The following is a 25,814-nucleotide window of genomic DNA, read 5'->3' as shown; positions in this document are numbered from 1 at the left end:
AAGCTTGTTATGATGGTCTATTTGGAAACTAATGTTTTGGCTAAGACATGATTCTTGTACTAAATGAGAAGGTAGTCAATGTTAGCATACTGAAGCTAAAAGATCTAGAAGAGGAGTATCTTGTTTGGAGTCCTTATCAACATATTCCTCTATAAGGATCATCCAGTTTCATCCTCATCTAGCTAGGGCTCCATCCACCATAATAGTTTGGGAAGCCCCTGTGTATATATAGCTATTGACTCCCCTACTCTTCTATAAACAAGCTAGGGTGGACTTGATTTAGGGAGGCCCCCTATCCATATCTAGGCCCGCCAAACAAAGGGCCATAGTTTCTCTCTCCTTTTTCCCCAAGCCCTTCCACTTAATTGCATAAGAGAAGGTGAAGGTAGATGGTGTGGTGCTTGACCACCGGGCCCAAAGGAATTGACCATCTATAGCTGAATGTTTGTAATGATACTTTGACACATTAGTTACTTCTAGTATGTTCATTCTTCTTCCTAATAATTATTATCCAATAGATTTGAAGGTAAATTTTGGTTGTGGTTTCATATCCATTATTTGAATATTGGTTTGGAACTTTAATTGTATTCCTCTTTTGAAGATAAGATTGGGGTTGTTACTTAGCTAGATCAAACTTATACCTTTTTTCAAGATAATATATGTTTTCCTAATCTTGCAGATGGTCATCCTAGTAGAATCTTATTCATATGAAGAAAATGATATGAATTGGGATAAATATCTAAATTATTGTGCATAATTTGGTCTCTTCATATTCAATTGGATAAATATTGATAACAACTTCTAAAATTTGATGTTGGCATGGCTCTAATTATCAATCTATAAAACTCACTTTTTTGTTTTCAAAAGATAGGGAAAAAAACCTTTTCAGTCTAGATTAAAGTGGCTTTGGGATCAAACTTGATATGATGGAATGCCTCACAAATGGATTATGAATAAATATTTTTTTGGCACCTCTATGTACTATTATTCAAATAGGATTCAATTTATAACATTCCAGCTTAAGCATGGAACTTATTTAGATTTGGGATCTTTTTGGAAACTAAAATATGTTTAAGATAATAGGAATTATATTAATTTTCTTATTAGGGAATATGGTATGACCCTGGATCATTTACACTAGATATTTCCTTATCAACATAACTCCATGAATGGCTTCTTTGCAAAGATATTTTTCAAAATCAAATTTATAAATAGTTCCTCAAGACCACAAAAGGGTAATCAAGGCACTTCTTTCTTGCAAAACCATGTTAAGGATAAATATTGTGTGATGCTATTTCCTCTATCATCTCTTCTCAATATGAGAAGTTCACATCATTCGAAGTGATGAATTAGGAGGCTAATCATTTCATTTCTTCCCCTTGTTTTGTTAATGGACTTGCCTCTAGGACTAAAAAAAGATATTTTTTAAATTGTATTCCTTCAATTTTCTTAGTCTAAATGAGTTAAATGTTAACAAAATTCATTAATATTGAAGAATCACATGTATTTATATTTAGACTTTAAAAGGGTAAAGCTCCTAGTCCTAGTAGATTTCCTATTTGATTTCTTCCAATAGCTTAGAATTTCCAAGTAAAGATGACTTAATAAGTTAATAGAGGTTGTTTGGTGGTTTCAAATTAATAATCATGTGCTCAATGATGTAGATCCAATAGGGAAAAAAATTTTTTTTACACCACTACCAAAAAACTATCCCAACTTAACTTCTCATGTAGACAACTACTTAGATCCTAGACCCTCATTCAACTTTTTTCCAATACATCATCAATTAACTTCATCAATGATATATTTGGTATACAACTTCTCACATCAAATTCATGCCCTTAGTTGGTACTTGTCTTAAATTGGTTCACAACTTTAAGAGATGCATGAAATGAATCTACAACAAGGGGGATGGATTAGGCATGTCCAACATACCCATATTGCCCATTTAAAAATAAACCATTTCTTTTTGGACCTACTTAGATGGCCTAATGCTATTTAAGAAGTGGTAATGGCTTAAAAGGCTTGGTTCTCTATTAGCCCTACCATTGAGGTTTCTCCACCTCAAGTCTCCAAATTCCTAAAGAAAATTAGAGGTTTTGACAATGTTTTTGATACTTCACAAAATACTACAATTTTAGTTCCTAACTCCAGCAAATGATAGGCTTAGTTCTAGTAGAAAAACCATACCTAATAGGGCTAATTAGGATAACTTAAAAAGCACGAACTTAGAAATATATTGTTCATAGACTAACAAAGGTTTTAGTGTGTCTATTCATCCCCAAAAACTTTAATGCCACCATTATAATGCACTAATCCACCCCTGGAAGCTATAGATCCAAACTCATTTTCTATCTAACTATTGAAAGAAGGAAATAATTGAAAATATATTGATACAAGTATGATCAATATGTTTCAATAATTATTTTGTCACTAATGTCAAACCTGCTATTTTTTAGTAAGGCAATTGCTTACAAGATTTAAGTACTATCACTTATTTGATTGATGAAGAGGATTTGATCAAAAGATGTAACAATAGTACCTAGAGGAAATGTTGAGTTATGTTATGTAAAGGAGTACAAGAATTAGATAAGACAATGATAACATGATGTATTGATAATCTACTTAAGGTTACAAAAGCTAGTTACACTATGAAAGTTTAGAAGAACAAGTTAAACAAAGTTTGTCTATAAAGCTTGACCAAGTGGATAGAAGGTATTGAGAAAAGTTAGTGCAAGCCGAGTAGAAAATCAGTTGGACCCAAGTAAAAGTCTATTCTAGTTTACATAAGAAGTAAAATAGTGGCTGTCGAGTAAAGTTAAGTTGATGCTGAGCACTAGTAAACTTTCTTTAATGCCAAGTGATTCTATAGTGGATGCCAAGCAATGCAATGTGTCCTAAGAATTAGAAGAAAGTTAATGTCGAGTGGTTGCATTACTTGAAAAATCATGAATTCGATGGACCTGAGTCGACAAGTTTGTTTTCTTGGATTATGTGAAGTAGGTGGAAGATAAGATTGATGAGCTAGTGGCATATAATTCAACATAAACTATTTTGAAGAAAATTCAGAGCGAATTCAAGAAGAAATTTCTAGAAGAGATATGAAATAAGGGGTAGATTTATTGAATCCTACCTAATTTTTCCTAAACCTAAAGTGAATGATGGAGAATGAATGACAAAAGATCTAAATTTTCTATTTATAGTGATGGTTGGTTAGAAGCAAAGGTTGTCATGTGCAAGAACCACATGAAGACAAGAAATAAAGGGCATTGCTTCATCAAGTGACCTAAGAGAAGAGTTTGTATTCACATGTTAAGAAAGAAGGCTTAAGGGTATTAACGTTTGAAGAGTGAACAAGCTATCAGAGCTGGAATGTGTGAAGGCCAAGAAAAATGGAGGACTAAAATAGAGATTTGTAATCTACAAATGAAGTTATAAGTTGTTATCAAATCCAACCTTACTATTACTCTCTAACAATTGCATCAATTTAGGGTATGTCCTTTGGATTAAGGGTGACCTAACAATCATTTGTAAATCCTTTGACTAGGTGACACCTCTAACAAGGCTCACTCCTAATAGGGTGATTGAAATCCTTTAATAGGGTCACATTTAAAAGTGTGTATTGTAACCTTTAGTAGGGTTGGCCTTTCAGAAGGCATGACTTTAGAAAAGTGAAAAAGAGTAGCATGTTAATAGTGGTTTTTCCCAAATATGGTTTCCATGTAAATCATTGTGTCAAATGTGTTGCTAAATCTGTTATGTTTCATGTTTATATTTTTGCAAATTGATTTGACAACAATCTACAAGTTTTAAGTAATTGCATAATCTTATGGATGCATGTATGATGATAAAAGTTTTATTTATACATCTAGACCTTAGATAACTAATTCACCCCTTCCCCCCTCTCAGTTATTCTAAAATATTCCAACAATTGGTATCAAAGCCATCTTCTTAAGAGGACTAGTTTGAAGGTACTAGAAGCACAAAGATCAAGATGTCAAAAAGAGAAGTATCCAAGCTTAATAGAGACAAATTTCTTACATGGGAAACTTTGATGAAGCTACACCTTGGAGGACTTGGAGATCATGCACAATCTACCATTACTTATGAGCATGTTGATCTTATTGGAGCTCCAATTGTCGAGGATATGAAAAAGAAGAAAGACCATAACTAGGCAATGTTTGAGATTTCTTTTGCCCTAAGGTATGCCAAATTTGATGATATTAAAGGTTTTGATAGTGCAAAGAAAATTTGGGATGCCTTAACCACCATCTATGGAGGAGACACTAATTTTCTAAGAGCCAAAGTTGAAAGTCTTAGAGGTAAGTTTGATGATATGAGAATGGAAGAAGGCAAAAATATTGCTCAATATGTTGCAAGGATAAAAGAAGTTGTTAATGCAATAAGAGGAGCTACTAGAAAAATACATGATGATAATGTATTAGGAAAACTTTTAAGAACCATACTACCTATATATGCTATTATACTTTCTTCAATTTAAGAACTAAGATATATACTAGGGAATAATATATCACTTGAAGGTACCAAGTAGGCTCACTGCCTTTGAGCTAGATCTAAATTTGATAATTACAAGCTTGAGAATATTAAATATGTTTTTAAAGCTAAGGTGCCATTGAAGGAGCCTAATGATAAGAAGAATAAGATAAATATAAAGTATGTGTCTAGTGATAGTAATATAGATGAGAAGGATTTATAACAACTTGAAGCACTACTGGTATAAAGATTCCATAGAGGTAAAGGTAGGTTCAATGGTAAATTACCTATCATTTGTTTCAATTTCAATGAGGTTGGTCATATTGTTGCTAGATGTCCAGAATAGAAGAACTACACAAGTGGTGACAAGTACAAAAGTAGAAGAGATGAAGATAGAAATGACTACAAAGACAAAGACAAAAAGTCAAGCTACATTTTTGAAGAGTAAACAAAAGATGAATATGATGAACATGATGATGAAGTGGTGTATGTTGCAATGAAAGATGAATCTAATGAAGATGAGGCAACTACACTTGTGACTTGTATGAACAAGAATGACAGATGGATCATTGACAATGGGTGTTCACATCACATGACTAGAGAAAAAATTAAGTTCAATACCTTGAATTGTTATTATGGAAATAGTGTAAGATTTGGTAATGATACAGCATGTTTGATAAAAAGAAAAGGTTCTATCAAACTCACAGATAAGATTTTATATGAGAATGCTTACGATGTTGAAGGACTTAACTATAATCTCTTGAGTGTGTCACAACCAAATAATTCATAATGTAAGGTTGAGTTTGAAAATAGGATTGCTAAGATATATTACACAAATGGAAAACTTATTGGAAAGGGTGATTAGATTAGGAGTAATCTATTCTACCTTGACATAGAGGATGCTACTTGTCTAGTTGTAAAATTTGATGATGTGTGGCTATGGCACAAGAGATTATATCATGTTAATTTTGATAACTTGGTTAGTATCAGTAACATGAGAAACGTTAGAGGTTTTCCTAAGTTGAAGAAGCGTCATAATATATGTGCAAAAAATGTGAGTTAGGAAAAATGACAAAGTCAAGTTTCAAGAGTAAAATTCATACCTCAAAGAAATACTAGAGATTGTTCATACTGACTTATCTAGACCAATTGAAGTGCAAAGCTACAAAGGAGATAAGTACATTATGTTGTTTGTTAATGATTATTCGAGAATGATGATAATTATATTCTTGAAGCAAAAATATGGTGCTTTCCAAATGTTTAAATGGTACTGAGCAAGAGTTAAGAAGGAAATAGGTAAAATTTTGAAATGTTTGAGATCTGACAGAGGAGGAGAATTCACATCAAATGAGTTTGAGATGTTTTTTAATGATAGAGAAATCAAAAGATAAACATTAGCCCCTAGAATCCCTCCAAAAATTGCAATTGCTAAAGAAAGGAATTGATCTGTAATGGACTGTGCCAGAACACCCATATTGGAGAAAAATGTTGCTTTAAAATACTAGAGAGAAGTTGTAAGTACAACTATCTATATCTTGAACTGTGTACAATTCAAGAAATGTACACATTCAACACCTTTTGAACTTTGGTATGGATATCACCCAATGTAAAATATTTTAAAATATTTGGAAGCACATGCTATATTCTCAAATACTTTAGGAATGATAAATTAGATGCAAAAAGTGAAGAAGGTATATTCCTAGGCTACTCTACAAGAAGTAAAGTTTACAAGTGTTTAAATACTAACACTAACAAAGTTCAGGAAAGTGCATATGTAAATTTTAATGAATATACAAAAGTATATGACGATGAACCTATGAGAGAACTAGAAGAATACAAATCATTTGTATAATTTTATGAAGGAATTTTTGCTAAAGAAAATGTTGCAAATCAAGCTAAAAACCAATAGCAAGTTTCAGTGATTGCCAAGTCACATACCATGAATGTCGAGTTGCATTCAGGAATCGATCTATACTTAGATGCAAAGCTACAAAATGAAGTTGAAGCACATTCTAATTCTAAGATTAGTATACTTGAAAAATATGCTAAGCTACCTGATAGAGATGTACATAGTGACCCTGAAGTTGAAAGACCAAATGAAGAAACTAGAGCTGAACCAAGATTGTCAAAATATGTCAAAAAACATCGTCTTGATACATAAATTATTGGAGATAAAGATGCTAAACCAATGAAAATAAATAGATTGAGAAATGATACATGTTTACTAAGCCTAAAAGAATCTAAAAAGTTGCCTTGGAAGATATGGTTTTGAGTAAAGAAATGGAAGAAGAGATTGAACAAATTGTGAAAAATAAAACATGGATTCTAGTTCCTAGACTAGAAGACAAAAATGTGATTAACACCAAGTGGATATTTAGAAACAAACTAGATGAAAATGGTAAAGTCACAAGGAACAAGGAAAGATTAGTCTACAAAGGATATGCATAAGAAGAAGGAATTGACTATGGAGAAACTTTTTCTTCCTATTGTTAGAATGGAAAGAGTAAGAACTCTATTTGCTTATTCTGCACACAAGGGTTTCAAAGTTAATCAAATGGATGTTAAATCTACATTTCTGAATGGCATATTAGGGGAAGAAGTTTACATAAAATAGCTAGAAGGATTTTTTGATGTTAACAATAAGAACATGATATGTAGAGTATACAAATCTCTATATGGTTTGAAACAAGCATCAAGAGCATGATATGAAAGACTTCATAGGTATCTTGTGAAGATTGGGTTTGAAAGGACTAATGATAACAACAATCTATACATGAAGATAGAGAAAAAAAGAGGTATTTTGTTATGCAATTTTTTTTTTGATGATGTCATATTTGGAGGTTGAGATGCTTTATGTAAGGTTTTTTCAAATGAAGTGAAGCAAGAATTTGAGATGTCTATGTTTGGAGAGATCAAGTTCTTTATGGATTTGCAAGTATATCAGATGAGATATGGTATATACATTACTTAGTCAAAGTATGTCAAGGAAATATTGAAACTTTTGGATTGGAGGATTCCAAACCAATAAGCACACCTATGGTGACATGACACAAATTGTCAAATAATGATGATTCAGTTAAGGTGAATCAAACATTGTATAGGTCTATGATTGGAAAATTAGAATATGTAGTACATAGCAGACCTAACATTGCATTATTGATAGAGATAGTTGCAAGATTCTCTGCTAATCCTAGGGAGAATCCTCTGATGGTTGTAAAAATAATAATGAGATATCTAAAAGGAATAGAGGAGTATAGTCTATACTATAAGAAAAATGAGAAATTTGAATTAAGATCCTATACTGATGTTGATTGGGCTAGAAACATTGATGATAGAAAGAGCATCAGTGGAGAAGTATTTTTCTTAGGCAAAAGGTTGGTTACATGGACTAGCAAGAAACAAAACTACACTTCACAATCTACTACTGAAGCTGAATATGTTGTTGCTATTGTAAATTGTGCAAAAATTGTATGGATCAAACAACTACTCAAAGGTATGAAGGAACAGATCATAGAACCAGTGATACATTATTGTGATAATACAAGCACTATAGATATATCCAAGAATTCCATGATGCACACAAAAACTAAGAAAATTTCAATCAAGTATCATTGCTTGAGAGAATTAGTTCAAGATAAAGAAGTGAAGATGGAATATGTTAACACAAAAGAACAAATTGTTGATATCTTCACAAAAGCATTACCTAAAGATGTTCATGAGTATATAAGAGTTAAAATAGGGGTGATACCCCTATCAAAGGCTATGTAAGTAACAAAAGAATTTCCTTGCATCAAACAAGTTTATTTTAATATGTTACAAATTGATGCAATGAATCTTACTTTAGGAGCTACCTAAAGTAATCAAAGAGATGAAACTTCAAATCAGTAACAAGCAAGGTGAAAGAGAAGAAGTTTATATCTACATGTTAAGATGACAAGTCTTTGGCGTTGTTCTCAAAGAGGGAGAAATACAAGAAATAATAAAATTGATCCTAGAGGGAAATATTTACTGATCAAAGGGAAAAACAAGAAAGTGGAAGATAGTTATCAATCAAGAGAAATACAAGAGATTGGAGATTGAACAAAGAGAGATAAATCCTAACATCTACCTAGTAAGAGGCAGATAATTGTAGAAGGGAGATATAAGAAGTAATTCAAAGGGAGTTATAAGGATGACACAAAGGAGTTTTGTAACCTATTCAAAAGATGAAAGTTCTTGATAGAGGGTGAGATTTCAATACAAGGAATAACTTTATTTTTGAGATTTTGTTAGTCTTACTATTTTAACCTAGTCAATTTGGTTGATCAGTTTGGTTTTCCATCAATGCCAAAGAGGGAGATTGTTGAAAATAAATTGATACAAGTATGATCAATATGTTTCAATCATTATTTTGTCACTGATGTCAAACCTACTATTCACTGGCAAGAAAACTTCTTACAAGATTTAAGTACTATCACTTATTTGATAGATGAAAATGATTTGATCAAAAGATGTAACGATAGCACCTAGAGGAAAGGTTGAGTTATGTTATGTAAAGAAGTGCAAAAATTAGCTAAGACAGTGATAACATGATGTATTGATCTAATCTACTTAAGGTTACAAAGTTTGGTTACACTAAGAAGGTTTAGAAGAACAAGTTAAACAAAGTTTGTCTACAAAGCTTGACCAAGTGGATACTAGGTGCCAAGAAAAGTTAGTGTAAGCCGAGTAGAAAATCAGTTGGACCTAAGTATAATTCTATTCTAGTGTATCCCAAGTAAAATAGTGGATGCCCAGTAAAGTTAAGTTGATGTTGAAGACTAGCAAACTTTAGTTTGTGTCGAGTGATTCTACAGAGGATGCTAAGCAACGTAGCATGTGTCGAGGATCAAAAGCAAGTTAATGTCAAGTGGCTACATTATTTGAAAATTCATGAATTCAATGGACCTAAGCTGACAAGTTTGTTTTTTAGATTGTGTGAACTAGGTAGAAGATAGGATTGATGAGTTGGTGGCACAGAATTCAAGGTAAACTATTTTGAGGTAAATTCAAAGAGGATTCAAGGAGAAGTTTCTAGAAGAGATATGAAATAATTGATAGATTCATTGAACCTTCCTAATCTGTTCTAACCCTAAATTGGACAATGGGGAATGAATAACAAAATATCTTAATTTCCTATTTATAAGGAGGGCTATTGAAAAAAAAATGTTGTCATGTGCAAGAACCTAAGGAATACAAGAAGTCAAGGGCATTGCTTCATCAAGTGACCTAAGAGAAGAGTCTGCATTGACATGTTAAGCAAGAAGGCTTAAGGGTATGAATGCTTGAATGATGAACAAGCTATCAGAGCTGAAATCTATGAAGGCTAAGTAGAATGGAGGACTATAATAGAGATATTTAATCTACAAAAAAAGTTGTAAGTTAAATATCAAATCAAACCTTATTGTTACTCTCTAATAATTGTATCAATTTAGGGTAAATCTTTTGGATTAAGGTTGACCTAACAATCATTTGCAAATCCTTTAACTAAGTGACATTCCAAATGAATGGTCTATAGTCCTTTAACAGTGCTCACTCCTAGCAAGGTGATTGAAATCCTTTAATAGGGTCACACTTAATAGTGTTTACTGTAACCTTTAATAGGGTTGGCCTTTCTAGGGTATCACTTCAGAAGAATGAAAAAGAATATCATGTTACTGATGGTTTTTTCTCAAACTAGGTTTCCATGTAAATCATTATGTTGAATGTGTTGTTGAATCTATTATGTTTCATGTTTACATTTCTGCAAATTGATTTGACAGCAACCTACAACTTTTAAGTGATTGCATAATCTTAAGGATGCATGCATGATGATAAATGTTTTATGGTTTCCCTAAGATGTGAAAAAAATTATTTATACATCTCGACCTTGGACAACTGATTTAGCCCCCCACCCCCCTCTAGTTATTCTTAAGTATTCCAACACCAATATGGTTTGATCACATGGAAATGTCTAGTTAGCACTCGAAAGTTCTCACACCTCCTGGAACTTTCTTGCATAAAGCTTTTGGAATCTTACAATACATTTCCCCTAATTTTATTTTATTTTCCCAATGGCCATGAAATTCATATGGTAAGAAGTCAACAAAAGTGTATCTTTTCAATCAAACATTGCGAGTTGTGACCTGGATTTAGACATGGTGACACTAAAGTGCTTATAAAATGCTTTAAAATTCACTAATTCAACTCAAATCAAACAATATAGAAGACTAGTTTAAGTATCTACACATCCATATTAGTTTACTTCCTTCCACCAATTCATACAACCATATACAAAGCAATAAAACAACAAAATTTATTGGAAAACTTGAGAATTTTATTTCTCCAAACTTTGAACCATCAACACCATGTGTAGATTCTATCTTGAAGGCATTAAATAAGCCTAAACTAACACCCCCAACCAAAATTTAATGCTAAGTGACAATTGGGAGGAGTTGTTAAGCAACATCTAAGAAATTGCAAAAGTTATAATTTTACAATTTTACAACATTTTATGCATTTTCCCTTCAAGAAATTAGAAACCTTGACCAAACAATTCATTTTGATTTAAAACAACCCCAATGACCGAAATCCACCCTTCCTACAAAAACATGGATCTTTTGAACAATTTTTATTGGCTTATCTATGCTAAACATGGCAATGGTCTCACAAATGGGTCTCACTAAAAATGTAAATTGGTGCATAAGAGCTTATGAAACTTAACACAAGCTTAAAACATCTATTTAGGCTATTTATACTCATGTCATCCCACAAGTCTTTGGTTTTGCCTCCTGGTTGGGTTATAAAAAAAAACTAAAAATAACAGGAATGTAATGCAAAAAAATTGATACAAAAGAATTCTACACAAGTTTTTGTCAAAAAGTATCATAATAAAATTTTTATGCACTATTAAAATGTTATCTCTTAAAACATTGTTTATTATATTCAATGTGCATGTGATCTGAGATTCCAATTACATTATAAAAAAAAAGACCATGTATTAAAATATATAGTTCAGCATAACCAATAATAACCAGACAAAAATTCTAATAAAAATAATAATTTATATATTTTATAAATAATATATCGTCAAGTTGAGATGTAAAATTATTTTTAGTCTTAATCCTACTGTGAAATCCAATATACTTAAAAAGCTGCTAGTTTCGATATAGCAAATTATCAAGGGAAAAAACTGATCTATTTAAGTTCTACTTTGTTTATTTTAATGGATCTGTTTAAATTCTAATTTTCTTATTTTAATGAATCTGTTTAAATTCTAGTTTGTTTATTTTATCACTATGAATTAATATTTTCAGCCTAAAACACATATAAAAGTTAATAAAGAGCAGTTTGCCTGCATTAGTAATTATCATGGGCAACATTTCCATTCAAAATCATTTGAGAGTGACTGATAGAGAATGAAGTCATTTTAAAATTCAAATAAGATTGACTAATAAAATTTGTACTTCTTATGGTCCAGTGTGCATGATAGATGGCATAACACAATATGGTAACAGATGCGACAGGCAGCCAAACGGTAGACTAATATTTTCAATTGGTATGTTATATGATTCAAGAACTCTAATTGCATTCCTTCTATTCATTGCTCTTAAGTCCTCCAGGTCCTGTACTATTGTATCTTTCACAACATTTTGATGTACAAAGTTCTTTTGGAGAGAGAAGAGATTATATAAAATAAGCTTACAAAATATTTCATGCTCATACTTTGAATAACACAAAAATTCAATCAAAGTTGTAGCAATCCAGATCTACCTAACAGTATAGATTTTCAGGAAGGACATGGACATTTTTATTATTGGTTTCGAGTCTGATATAAAGAGAAATTACCTCTACTATTTGTTGTTCTTGCATGGTTGATTTATTATTCTTGTTTCCAAAGTTTTGTGTACTAATATATTCTAGAAATACTGAATTTCTATGCACACTTGTGTCCTTTCGTTGACAAGTGTCTCCAAGTACCCCCATCTTGCATCACTATGCCGTCAAGTAATGTTTTTTCTATTTAGTAGACTTTTAAAATGATTTGTAAAGAGTCTATTGAAATTTGAACCTTCAAAACTTATGATAATCTATAATATACTAAAAGAATGAGATTATGATTTAAACTTATATAAATTTTAATAAAAAATACTTAAGATGATCTACAATGATCTAAAAATAAAATTAGTTTTACAAAGTTCACAATGATTTTTTTGGATTCAATTACATGTACTTTATTTTTAAAAAAAATTTAAAAAATTGAATCTTCATCATTAAAATGAAACAGCTGTTAATAGAAGAAAATCAATTTTCCTTTTAGACTGCACTCTCATGATAAGAATCTTTTTACACCCCTCCCAAGGATTGACCATCCAAACAACAATACAATAAATGACACACAATTGAACTCAAATACGTGACACAATAAATCCAAAAACTCATTGCAACAAATACCATTTCTGTTATAACATCTATTTTACATTGAAAAAATCTTGAAGGCCAAAGATAAAGCTGATAATGTATTTTATGTTTTCTCCTTTGTGGCAGTTCTAGCGTGTGCAGCGACATTGGTGGCAATACGCATTATCTTCTCAGCCCTAGTAATCTACTGCCGTCGAAGCAAAACCCTGGAGGAGCGAAGGCCCCGTTGGCTCCAAGGAGCCCAACTGGCAGGCTTCATTCGCAAACAAGCAAGGGAATTCTCCACAGAGATTTTCAGTTACAGAACCCTAAACCAAGCCACCAAACGTTTTGATATCACCCAAGAATGCGGCCGTGGCGCTTCAGGCACCGTCTACAAAGGCGTCCTTCCAGACGGTCGTCATGTGGCCGTCAAACGCATACACCATTACAGTCGCAATTCACAGGAATGGGCGCACCAACTTCTCAACGAAATAATCCTACTTTCAACCATTAAACATCCCAATCTTGTCCAACTTTTGGGCTGCTGCCTAGAAATTGAAGATCCCATTTTGGTCTATGAGTTTGTCCCAAATGGTACACTTCTTGAACATCTTCAACGCAAAAGAGGAGATGGTCTTGATTGGAAAACTAGGGTGTCCATTGCCACCGACGCTGCCCAAGCCATTGCATACCTCCACAATAACTTGAACCCATCTGTTTATCACCGAGATGTTAAGACATCTAACATTCTTCTAGACTTTGATTTCAACTGCAAGGTTGCTGATTTTGGGTTATCTAGAATAGCTCCATTTGACGGTGATACCCACATTTCCACTGCTCCACAAGGAACCCCTGGTTATCTTGATCCAGAATACAATCAAACGTTCCACTTGAGTGAGAAATCTGATGTTTATAGTTTTGGTGTAGTTTTAGTTGAGCTCGTTTCTGCCATGAAAGCTGTGGATTTTTCAAGGGAGAAGAAGGAAATCACTCTTGCTTCTTTGGTTCTTTCTAAGCTAATGTCTGGTAGTGCTGATGATATTATTGACCCATTTTTGAAGGTGGATCAGCGCCCTAGGGTTTTGGTTCTTGTGAGAAGAGTTATTGAGTTGGCATTTCGGTGCCTGGCCCCTGAAAAAGACTCGAGGCCCACCATGACAGAGGTGGCACAAGACCTTTTGGACATTAGAAGGGAGAGTGATGAATGCGCACAAGATGAGGAGGCGGCAGGGGATTTGATATCTATTGAAAATGAAGATAAAATGTGTTCATCAACTTTTGTCAGGAGAAAATGGTACAGTGATATCCCAACTCACTGGAGCTCAAGTAAAATGTTTTCATCAACTTCACTACGTCCAAAATGGCTGAATGATAACCTCACTCATTCATCAACTTCTGCTCAGACAAAATGGTCCAGTGAGAATCTATTTCACTCAAGTGAAAATGAAATGGCTTCTGCAACTTCTGCCCAGACAAGATGGTCCAATGACAATCCAACTCAGTAAGTCAAGATGAAATGTCTTGATCAGTTCTGTCAAAATGGCCATTGATTAGCTAATTCAATCAACCTCTGTCCAGACAACATGGTCCAGTGATAAGCCAACTCGATGAAATTCATATGAACTTCTGGCCATAAAAAATGGTCAAGTACTGGTAATCCAACTCGTTCAGATAATCTGACATAGGGTATAGCCCTATTGGTTTTTCTTGGGCTGTTGAACTCTTGTTAGTCGCCTTCTTTTTATGTAAGTTGTTGAGATGTACTTTTTGATTGAAGGATTAATAATTTGTAATTTTATTTGTGTAGATTAATGTAATGGGTGCATTTGGTTCTCGAATTTATTTTAGGGCCATTTATAGTTGTCTATAGTTAGAAGTTAGTTGTAAAGTAAGAAAATTTACTAGCAATTAATTAATGTATTAAAGATTGATGAATATTGTTTTTGGAGTTAGATATGTATTAGTTTAGAAAATTATGAGTGTGATATAAAACTAATAACATTCAATTAAAGTTTAGTTTATAATGAAATATAATATATTTTTAAAATAGAAAAGAAATTGTAAAAATATTAAGAATTAAGTTGTTCAAGAAGATAATTTTGTAGATAAGAAATGCATAATTCTTCAAATAAACATGTATCCTATTTAGAAGAATTTTTAAGGTTCTCTTCATTGTTACTGTCTAGCTCTTCTTTCTCTTCCTTCTCTAAAAAAAATGTATTCATACTTAAGGATTATATTCAATGATTATTATCAAAGCATCATAAGCGACAAAGAACAAATGTATTGCATTCTATGTCATAACAAATTTATATATTTTTTTGTTTAGTAATTTTTGAAGGATTTATCATACATCATGTTTGATAGATAAAGGTTGAACTCTTAGAGGATACATCATGTCCCACTCCTATGAATCTTTGGTAGTACCTTTTATTTAGGCACAAGTCTCTTAGGAATCAAGAAAAGTCACCAACATATAAGATGTTATGTAGTATTTAGGTTGAGAGAAATTTTGACAAGGGTTGCATGCAACACTAATCCCTATTGGTGAGAGGTGTCTTTTAGTCAGGCGGGATGAATGGATAGAAAAGAGTATAAGTACTATAGTAAAGGATACAGAAAGATTATTAGAGTCTAAGATTTAGGTACACTCAACTTCATAAAGAAGTGGATCTAAGTGCAATTAGTAGAAACCATATATCACCAATGAAGCATGTTGATGAAAATCAAAGTGGACGATTATGTATAGGAATCAGCTACCATGTCCATAGGAAAGAAGAGGGAAAAAAAAGTCCCATAGCTAGATTAGCTAAACAAAAACCATTTCCATTAATGTAAGCTTGAGATAGACTATATAAGAGAATTAGAGCAATTATCATTTTACTCTCTTTCATCTTATGCATATTATTAGATGACCAAAAATAATTTTCTCAATAAAACTAATGAGCAATACAAAGTCTACAAATTAATGTAACCATCACAAACAAAAATGTATGTCACATTATGCTACACACTATGTTCATTAGGGACTTACCTACTAGTTGCAATAGTCATAACAACATGAAAACAGCATACCAAGGTGTGAATAGAAGATCATAAGCATAGATCATAAGACATCAATCAAAGAAAGGAGACAAAGAAAATATGAAATTCAATTTCATGAGTAAGGAAAAAAAATTTAATGAAGATAACAATGTTGGAATTATGATAAATTTGTCATTAGTGCAAACACTTATTCGATTCTGAATGCTTACCGAGCTCATCACTACATCTAGTGATTAGTATGGACCGAGCCTTCACTTCTACCGAGTGCATGACTGATGCCGAGTAATGTAGTGGATGCCAAGTATTAGAAGGTCACTGAGTCAGTTAAGTGAACCCGAGTTATTTACTATTGGGCTGACTTAGTAATGTTTTGTTCACTTGTGTTTTGGCTGACCTTGTAATTGTAAATATTGGAATGGTATATATGTAATGTATTATATCATCTGCAAGTGTGTGTGAGATATGGATGAATGTATAAAGAGAGACATGTAATGTTTTGTGAATCAGCAGAAGAGCAGAGTCTTCAGCAAGGTCTACAAGAAGCAGAAAAGACTCATTAGTCACAAGAGGTGAACTATACTTCAAGGATCTAATCAGCAAATCAAGTTTGTAAGTAGATCCACTATTTCATCCTAACAGGTGAATCAGTTTTGTAAATCCATTAATAGGGTAGACTTAATAGTCTTTGTATAAATCTCCTAACAGAGTGCATACTTCAGTGTATGTTTGTAAATCCTCTAACAAGGTGGACCTAGTAGTCCTTTGTTCTCCTAACAGGGAAGATCATCAGAAGTGATCATTGTAAGCCTTAACCAACCAACTTCATACTGCAGTAACAAAGTTTTATGGGCATCATCCCCACCCCAATTTTACTTTCTATTTGAAAGGTTTCTAGGTCACCGAATCTCTATGTTCATGTGCAATGAATGTTTGTTCTTTCAGTTATGCAGTAGATTAGATGAATGAATGATGAATGGTTAAAATGATGAATTAAGGAAAAAGTTTTATATGTTACTGATTCACCCCTCCCCTCTTAGTAACCTAGCTTATCTTGAATATTTCCAAAAATTGGTATCAGAGCCTTATGGTTCTCAGGATAAAGTTTGACAGCTTGAGCAAAGATCAAGGACAATGAAAATATTCAGACTTGACAAATCTATTGAAAATGAAAAGCTAGATCTGGAAGTGGCCATGGCTCAACTCAAAGAAGAAAAGGAGCATCTTTCTCAATCTCTAAAAAGAAGGAAGGAACATGCAAGACAAATGAATGATCATCAATACATTGAAGAAAAGATTGAAGACCTTTTTAGCAATTCAAATGAAGCTAATGAAGCAATCAAGAAACTCCTAGAAAAGAATGGTTCTTTGCAGGAAGAAGTAAGGAAGCTTAAAAGAGAACAAGAAATCCAATCAATCAGGCTATGTGAAGTTCTGGAATAGAGAAACAAGGCAAGTGAAGACTTAGAGGTAAGAAATAATCAATTCCTTCAGCATGAAAATCTTGTAGGTCAACTATCTAATGCAAATGAAGAAATTATTAATCTAAGATTTGAGAATGAAAGTTTGAGAAATAATTTAATCACTGAAAGACAAATCAATGCAAGCTTACAAAGTGATCTAAGATTTGAAAGAAAAATCAATGAAAGCTTGGAAAATGACTTGATCACTAAAAAGAAAATCAATGAGAGAATGATGAAATCTCAAGCAGACATGACTCAATTAAATCAACAAAGTGAGCAAAACTTTCATAGACAAAAAGGTAAAGCCAGTCTTGGATACAATGAAGAAGGTGAAACCTCCAAAAAAGGTGCCCAAAGGAATCAAAGACCTACATGCAATCACTGTGGTAAGTTAGGTCATACATCAAACAAATGTTGGAGTAATGGAAACGACAAATTCAATGGCAAATGTTACAACTGCAATCAGCATGGTCACAAAGCTAATGAATGCAAGGACAAGCCAAAGTTTGAAGGAAATTGTCACAAATGCAAGAAGCATGGTCACAAGGCATTCCAATGCAGATCCAAAGCATTCAATCCAGTTGAACAACTTGTTAAAGAAATCTTTGGATGGGATTATAATACCTAGTGTAGATGTCATTATTGTGGAGAATATGAACATATTGGCAAAGACTGTTCAAGACATCACCTGAGGAAAATAGATACAACCATAAGATGTTACACATGTACTGAAATTTGTCATATAGCCAAGAATTGCATGAATATTGGAAGAATTGAAGATGAAAAGAAAGCTTAAGCTGATAACATTCGGAAGTAGATGAGACAACAGTGGATTCCTAAATCTACCAAGCAAGACAGTTCAAATGATGGTGATGTCACTCAAGAAGTAAGTAACTCCACCATTTCTAATTAGATTTAAGAAGAATCAGGAACTGCATCTTGAAGCCATATCTTAAGTAGTTCCAGAATGAAAGAGTGCAAATGATCAAATTAGTATTTCAGATACAAGGATCAAAGAAAAGTTATCATTCACTGTGTTGCATCTATTGGGAAAGGTTGGTTGAAGACATTATCGAGCTAGGTCAGGAGTAACTAAAAGTCTTGTTTGATCAACGAGTTGCAAGCTTTTACCAAGCAAGTGAATGACAGATTGGCAAGCACTATGTCATCACATCTACCTTCGTATTGAGCATTAATGACAATATTTCCATCAAAAGGGGCAGAATTTGATTTCATTTTTCACCGCGACTTAAGAATACTCAGAGCTAAAAGATTTCCAGTTGCAAGCCAGTGATTCCAAGTGATTTGAAGTGATTTTCTTGCAAAGAATTTGTGTGAAGAATTTATCATCCACCGAGAAGAAATGGAATCCGCAAACACCAACAGCACCAAGGTGAAAAGAGGTTCAAAAATGTTGGTAAAGGGTACAAAATGGAAAGCGCCCAACTTCAAGATTGTTCTGGCCATTGCAGAATCACTCGACCCAACTGGAGCTCAATCACAAATACCACATAAGGTACTTCTTATCAATGATATTCATACTCATTTCAAATGTTCTATTCAAGAAATCAAAAACCTAGAGATGGACAATGCCCTAGGTGAAATGAGTGTAGATGGCTCTTTGAAACCTGAGTTCAAGCATCTTGAAACCAAAGGCTTGACTCATATCTCGCATATGCCTAGAAACTTCCAAACCAAATGGATTAGGTATATCTTTAGTCGGGTACATAATGGACAATTATGGTTAGAGAAGCCAGTGCTAATCACAAAGAAGATGATTCACAAAATCACGGGTCTCCCTATGCTCAGTAAAAAAAAAGCCACCAAAACCCTAGGTCGGGAGGAGCTACAGAAGAAAACCCTAGCCGAGTGGGACGGTAGAGGTTTAAAGGTCAACACTGTATCTAATGCAAACTAAGATTTGGCATACATATAATTGCATATAAATTATACAGTTCTAGTAGATTGAATAGTGTACCTTGTGAAGATGTGGATTTGGCCCTCAAGATTGTAAAGAAAAACGTTGAATTTGATCTGTCTGAAGTATTGCTGAGACAATTGAATAAAAATATGGATAGTATTAGGACTTCCAAGAATAACTCTTGTAAATTCAGTTCTTTGTTGATCTGTTTATTTTTCTACATTCAAAAATTCTTTCCATCTAATGGAACTTTCATATGGAGAAGAGACATTCCAATTTTGTATCAGATAAATGAGTTTGTAGCAGAGATGGGTGAAAATTATGATAGCATCGTGGACAATTATTTTGAATATTTCAAGGAGAGAATGAATAACAGGTTCAGAATTCCTCCAAAGCTTGTTGAGGATTATAAAGATGATATATGTTTCATGGTTGACTGTGATAAGGTGTACATCTAGGCAATCAAACCCTGAGTTGCATGGGTAAAACCTCTTCCATATGAGGTAAATATTGATGAAATAAAAGACATCATAGAAGCACTGGTAAATGAGCCAGTAGACCCAAGGCAACCAATTTTTGGAACCTATGATGAAGAAAAGACTAGAATAGAGCTTGAAATCAAGCTACCTCAGGCTATCACCAAGGGCAAGAGGAAGATAGCAAAATTGAAAACTGCATCTAGACCTCTTATGCTCACCGAGGGAAAAGGTGAAGATGAAGAAGGTGATGAAGAAGAAGGAGGAGAAGAAGAAAAAGAAGATCAAGAATCTAAAGAAGAACCATCAAAGAAGAAAGGTAAGGTAATCATTACCAAACCTAAGAAGAAGGCCACTGTAGTATTCTCCAGAAGAGCAAGAAAAGGTAAGCAGGAACCTATACTGGTCAGGCCTGCACCCACATTTGAGGAAAGGCTCAAACAATTGGAAGAAGGAGCCGACATCACAAATTTTAAGGCATTGAAATTTGAAACTAGAACAGATGCTGAGAAAATGCAGATAGAGGAACTAGTAATCAGCAAGATGGGTAAATGGAAATACTTCTTAAGCCGGCTTGCCTCCCAAATCTCAAAAGAACTATTGGAGAGATTAAAACTGAGATTGGAGTTAGCAACCCAAACAGTAATAGACATCTATGAGCAATCCCTGAAGAATCTTCAACCGAGTCTCACTGGAGCAAAAATAAAGACTGTAATGAAAAACCATGAAGGTAAAATGATGATCAGATTCCACACATGTTTAATTTTGATCAAAGAAATTGAGCATGTTGTTAATGATGCTAGAAACATGTGGAAAAACATCTATCATCTGCATAAGCCCATTGAAGACCCAATGAAAATCAAGGATGATGACAGTAGTGATATTGATGATATTGATGACACTCCATCCATCACAGTCTCACCAGGAGAGCTGCATGCATGATTGGGAGAAGACAAGGAGGAAGAAGGAATAGAGGAAGAAGCTAAAGAGGAAGATAAGGAGGAAGATGATCCAATGAAAATTGCAGTAGCAGTTATTGCATCCCTTCCTCACTCTCCACCTAAAACTATCACATCATCTAGGTTGGACTCAGCTTCAGCAGGTTTGATAGCTTCTACAAGTAAAATTGTGAGCACAATTTCCACATCAATGGCTCAATCTTCACCGGCCTCCTCCTAGCTCCAGGTATCTATAATAGATGTGCCAAGCACTTCATCTACCGAGCTGACTGTTACTTCTTCAGCTACAAAGCCAGCCTTCTTAGCTCCATCATCTTCAATCGGTGTAACAATAAGTTCTAAAATTTTGATTCTAGCTTGTTCTACAATTTTGTTAGCATTATCTGCATCTACTTCAAATCTAGTTAGTTTAGATACTACATTACCGAGTGTATCATCATTTTTGGGAAGTATTCCAATTTTTGATCCAGTAAATACTCCTATTGGCACTCATTCCTCAAGTCCTATCCTAGTTTTCATTACTAGTCCTTCCATCTCCACTATTGTGTCTATTCCTAAGGTCAAACCAGTCATCACAAAAGTCAAACAAAATAAACCATTAAGACTTCTGATCACTGGAAAGGAAATTCTTGAAGATATTGACTTAGACATAGAGATAGTGATTCCAAAGATTGACTATGAAAATGCTACCATTGAAGAAATGAGGTATGCTAGTCAACTAATAGAGATGAAGGCTACATAGAAGCAGTTAAGGTCTGAAAGGGATAAGGAATATAGAATAATTGAAAATGCCAAGAATATTATCACAGATGCTATAGGTGTTGAAGTAGATTCTACTCAACACATTTTGATTCAGTTAGGAGAGGCTATAAATAAATTCAATGAGGACACCTCTAGTTAGGAAAAATTGATTGAGAAGGCCGAAAGAAAATTTGATAATAAGGTGCTTGAGCACATTGCTCAGCTCATTGCAATAAAATAGGTATAATTGTCCACAATTTTGGTTAATCTTGAATTTTTTTTTAATAATGTAACTTCACTTTTTGCCAAACTCTGTGATGTTACCGAGTACACCAAGGAGATCAAAGAAAAATTGAATAAAATTGATGAGGATATAAAGGTCAGTGCCCAAAAGCTGCAACTTGACCCCAATTCAAGTTCATCCCATCATTTCAAAATCAAAATTTTGTCAAAAAAGCAAGCAGAATTGTTGAGAGAGGAAGTAAGGATTAGATCTACCTTGATTGACATTCAGAATATGATCCTTCCCATCATGGACACAATGCAGAAACACATTGTCTACTCCAAAGCATTGATCCATGACAACAATTTCTCAGTTGCAGATCATATGATTGAACTTTCAACTGAAGTTCAAATAGCACTCTCCACCTGTACAATTTTGCAAGAAAATTGGGATAAGACTTTGGCTCTTATTCTCCAGGTACATTCTAAATTTATCTCTCATTTTGGTGTTTCTGTGTAAACTTTGGCATTATTGTCAAAAAGGGGGAGAGAAAGTACCAGAGATAGAGATAGAGATATATATAAATAAGAAAGCCATGTGTAGAAATAGAAATATTTGTAAATACTATGTGCATATTGTATGGGGGAGATATATGTAAATCAGTACGTCAAATTTTGCACATAAGTTTTTGGCTCATAAGTGTTTTTGTCACTAATGCCAAATGGGGAGATTGTTGGAATTATGATATATTTGTCATTAGTGCAAACACTTATTTGATTCTGAATTCTTATCAAGCTCATCACTTATTCTATAGTATATACCAAGCATTCAGTGATTACCTTATAAGTTCATCAGGTAAACAATTCTCACCGAGCATTCTAGAGGATACCAAGTGAATGGGCAGTTCAACAGTGTTTACCGAGTGAAGAAGGTAAACAAAGGACTCAGTGTCTACCGAGTGAAGCAAGGTAAATGAAGAAGTTAGTTTCTACTGAGTGACACTATATTTATTGAGTCACCTACAGTTACCGAGTGATGGAAGTGCAATGTTTACCGAGTGCGGTGCTTACCGAGCACAGTGCTTACCAAGTGAAGTGCTTATTGAGCACAGTGTTTACCGAGCACAATGTTTACCAAGTGATACTACATCTACTGAGTCGCCTATGGTTACCAAGTTTAGAACTACATCTAGTGATTAGTATGGACCAAGCCTTCACTTCTACTAAGTGCATGACAATGCCGAGTAATGTAGTGGATGCTGAGTATCAAAATGTCACCGAGTTAGTTAAGTGAACCCGAGTTATTTACTATTGGGCTGACTCAGTAATGTTTTGTTCACTTATGTTTTGGCCGACCTTGTAATTGTAAATATTGGAATGGTATATATGTAATGTATTATATCATTTGCAAGGGTGTGTGAGATATGGATGAATGTATAAAGAGAGACATGTAATGTTTTGCGAATCAATAGAAGAGCAAAGTCTTCAGTAAGGTCTACAAGAAGTAGAAAAGATTCATTAGCACAAGAGGTGGTCTATACTTCAAGGATCTAATCAGGAAATCAAGTTTGTAAGTAGATTCACTATTTCATCCTAACAGGTGAATCAGTTTTGTAAATCCTTTAACAAGGTAGACTTAACAATCTTTGTATAAATCTCCTAATAGAGTGCATACTTCAGTGTATGTTTGTAAATCCTCTAACAAGGTGGACCTAGCAGTCCTTTGTGCTCCTAACAAGGCAGATCATCAGAAGTGATCATTGTAAGCCTTAATCGGCCAACTTCATACTGCAATAACAAAGTTTTGTGGGCATCATCCCCAACCCAGTTTTACTTTCTATTTGGAAGGTTTTTGGGTCACCAAATCTCTGTGTTCATGTTCAATGAATGTTTGTTCTTTCATTTATGCAGTAGATTAGATGAATGAATGATGAATGGTTAAAATGCTGAATTAAGGAAAAAGTTTTATATGTTACTGATTCACCCCTCCCCTCTCAATAACCTAGCTTATCCTGAATATTTCAAAAAAACAACACAATATCAAGAATTAATAGAAGTGTATGAAAAGAAACTACAATTTATGAAAAGGTAGGGTTTCAAATTCAAGAAAACTCTACCCTATAAAAGAAGATGTGTCATTTCCATCATTATTTTAGTGAATGTTCTTTGGATAAGATTTCAATTTGAATGTAAAGCTTGTCATGCATTGTGTTTATTTAAACTTTCTTCATAAGGAATAAATTCTAAAGATAACTCAATAGCAATTTGAAGGTAGAGATGATCATAAATCCATAATGTTTCTTAACAAAAAATACATAAAATTTAGAAAAAATTAAAAAGAAAAACCATAATGTAGTGAGCATGTGGTTTAATGACATGAAATAGTAACTAGACTCTAACCTAGCATGTGGGTCTTTGAAGAGTGAAATCTCAAAGTTAATGAGCATAGCATGAGTACTAAAACATAACAACAACAAAACTAAAGTCACATGTATGGAGCCTATTGAGACTAGAAATTCTTAATTCACTTGATGCAATATGAGGTAGAAAAAGAAGTGTTTGAGAAATACACAAATTTGATTCTTAGATTATTAGATAACTGAGAGTGGGGGTGAATCATCTATAACTAGTTATCCTATAGGCCTTAAAAACACTTATCACCAACTTAAACTTCTTAAACTTTCATATCATTAACTCAGTAACTAGATCTAGCATCATAATTCAGATTTGTATATGTTTTGCATCAATTGGTCAACTTAATATACCTTACTATACCGAGTATCATAGTAATCATCCAACTTATATAGAGTTGCAACATTAAGTAGCTAACTTTAAATAAACATGTTACACAATAAATATTCGCACATTTTGACACAAGTATTTAACGTGGAAACCCTATAAAGGAGAAATCCACCTGAGAACCAGAAACCCAAATATTTTCACTCTTTTTAAGTGAGCTATGTTAGAAGCCAGCTTTTTTAGAGGTTGAAACAACATTTATAATGTGACTGTGTTAAAGGATTTACACCAAAGATGATTTAGACCTTATCATTCCTTGATATATCTAAATATTTTCCTTTTCTAGAGGACTTACAAACACTCAACTTCAACCATAAAACAAAATATCTTTGCATAATTTTCAGCTAGTAATATTGGAATCCTATATCTTTGTTTTATTTCCTTCTAATATCCTTTAAAAATTTGAAATAAATATTTTTTGATGCCTCATCTATACTACATGTTGTACTATTTTGTTATCAATTCCATGGTAGTCTTGTCATATGTCCATGCATTAGGGTATTGCATATTTGGGAGATTATGCATGATATGAGAGAAGGTATGTTAGAAAAGTGACCCAAATATAAATTATTGATTCTTTTCACATTTTATCCTTCTTATGTTCTCAAAAAAAATTTCCTTAAGATCTCACAAATATCAAAATTCTCTTTCTCAGCCACCATTTTGTATGTAGTCTGTATGACTCCAACTGATACTGAATTATGCATTTTCTTTATTGCATCTTATATCATAGAATTTTTGCTATTATAATTACATCATATTTTCTTGTATCTAATAATTTTTTTTCCCTTTCTTTCCCACTTAGTCCATATGTTAACCTCAACTTCCTTTTTCACTATCTTGGTTACTATAGGCATTATGCCAACATTGTCTAATCCAATCACTAGGTGAATTAACTCCTTAGTTATCATTGTAGGTATTTATCCCAACCAAAAGAATTATTCATTTATCCTACTAATAGCTATCCTAATCCATTATGGTTCCTCAAAATCCTCATAATCCAAATATTGTAGAATGTTTAGGTTGCCCAAATGTGCAAACTCAACTTTAAGGATTTTATTAGGATTGTATATCTTTGCTAAGTTCCCCTTATGTCCTCATTTCTGATTGAATCAAGTTTATAGTGAATAATATCTAATGTCCTCTACATATATAAATCCTTCTAGGGTTTGGGAAAATGCACCATTAGGTTCATCTTCCATTGATAAAAATGGGTATTTCTTAAACTAATACCTATGTTTATCATTCACATTGTATAGTTGTCACTTATCCATGCTTAATTTACTTAAAAAATAAC

General features: G+C 33.3%; 1 protein-coding gene across 2 annotated transcripts in view; it reads left to right on the top strand.

The window, feature by feature from the left end:
- LOC149580530 (wall-associated receptor kinase-like 21) overlaps positions 1-14,727 on the top strand; it is a 74,852-nt gene extending 60,125 nt beyond the window's left edge. The window contains exons 2-3 of one of the 2 annotated variants that reach the window (XM_089814004.1): positions 11,972-12,049; positions 13,039-14,727. In XM_089814004.1, the coding sequence (XP_089670130.1) occupies positions 11,972-12,049; positions 13,039-14,399 (1,439 nt within the window). In that variant the 3' untranslated portion in view covers positions 14,400-14,727. The remainder of the gene's footprint in view (positions 1-11,971; positions 12,050-13,038) is intronic. The other variant, XM_089814014.1, reaches the window with a different exon arrangement.
- Positions 14,728-25,814: the final 11,087 nt, after the last annotated feature.

Source organism: Cupressus sempervirens, chromosome 1 (assembly GCF_028749045.1).
Source record: "Cupressus sempervirens isolate cs-2001-9-10 chromosome 1, ASM2874904v1, whole genome shotgun sequence".
In the NCBI taxonomy this organism is placed as follows: domain Eukaryota; kingdom Viridiplantae; phylum Streptophyta; class Pinopsida; order Cupressales; family Cupressaceae; genus Cupressus; species Cupressus sempervirens.
The sequence above is the reverse complement of the archived record's forward strand: the minus strand, read 5'-3'. Positions and strand labels throughout refer to the sequence as shown.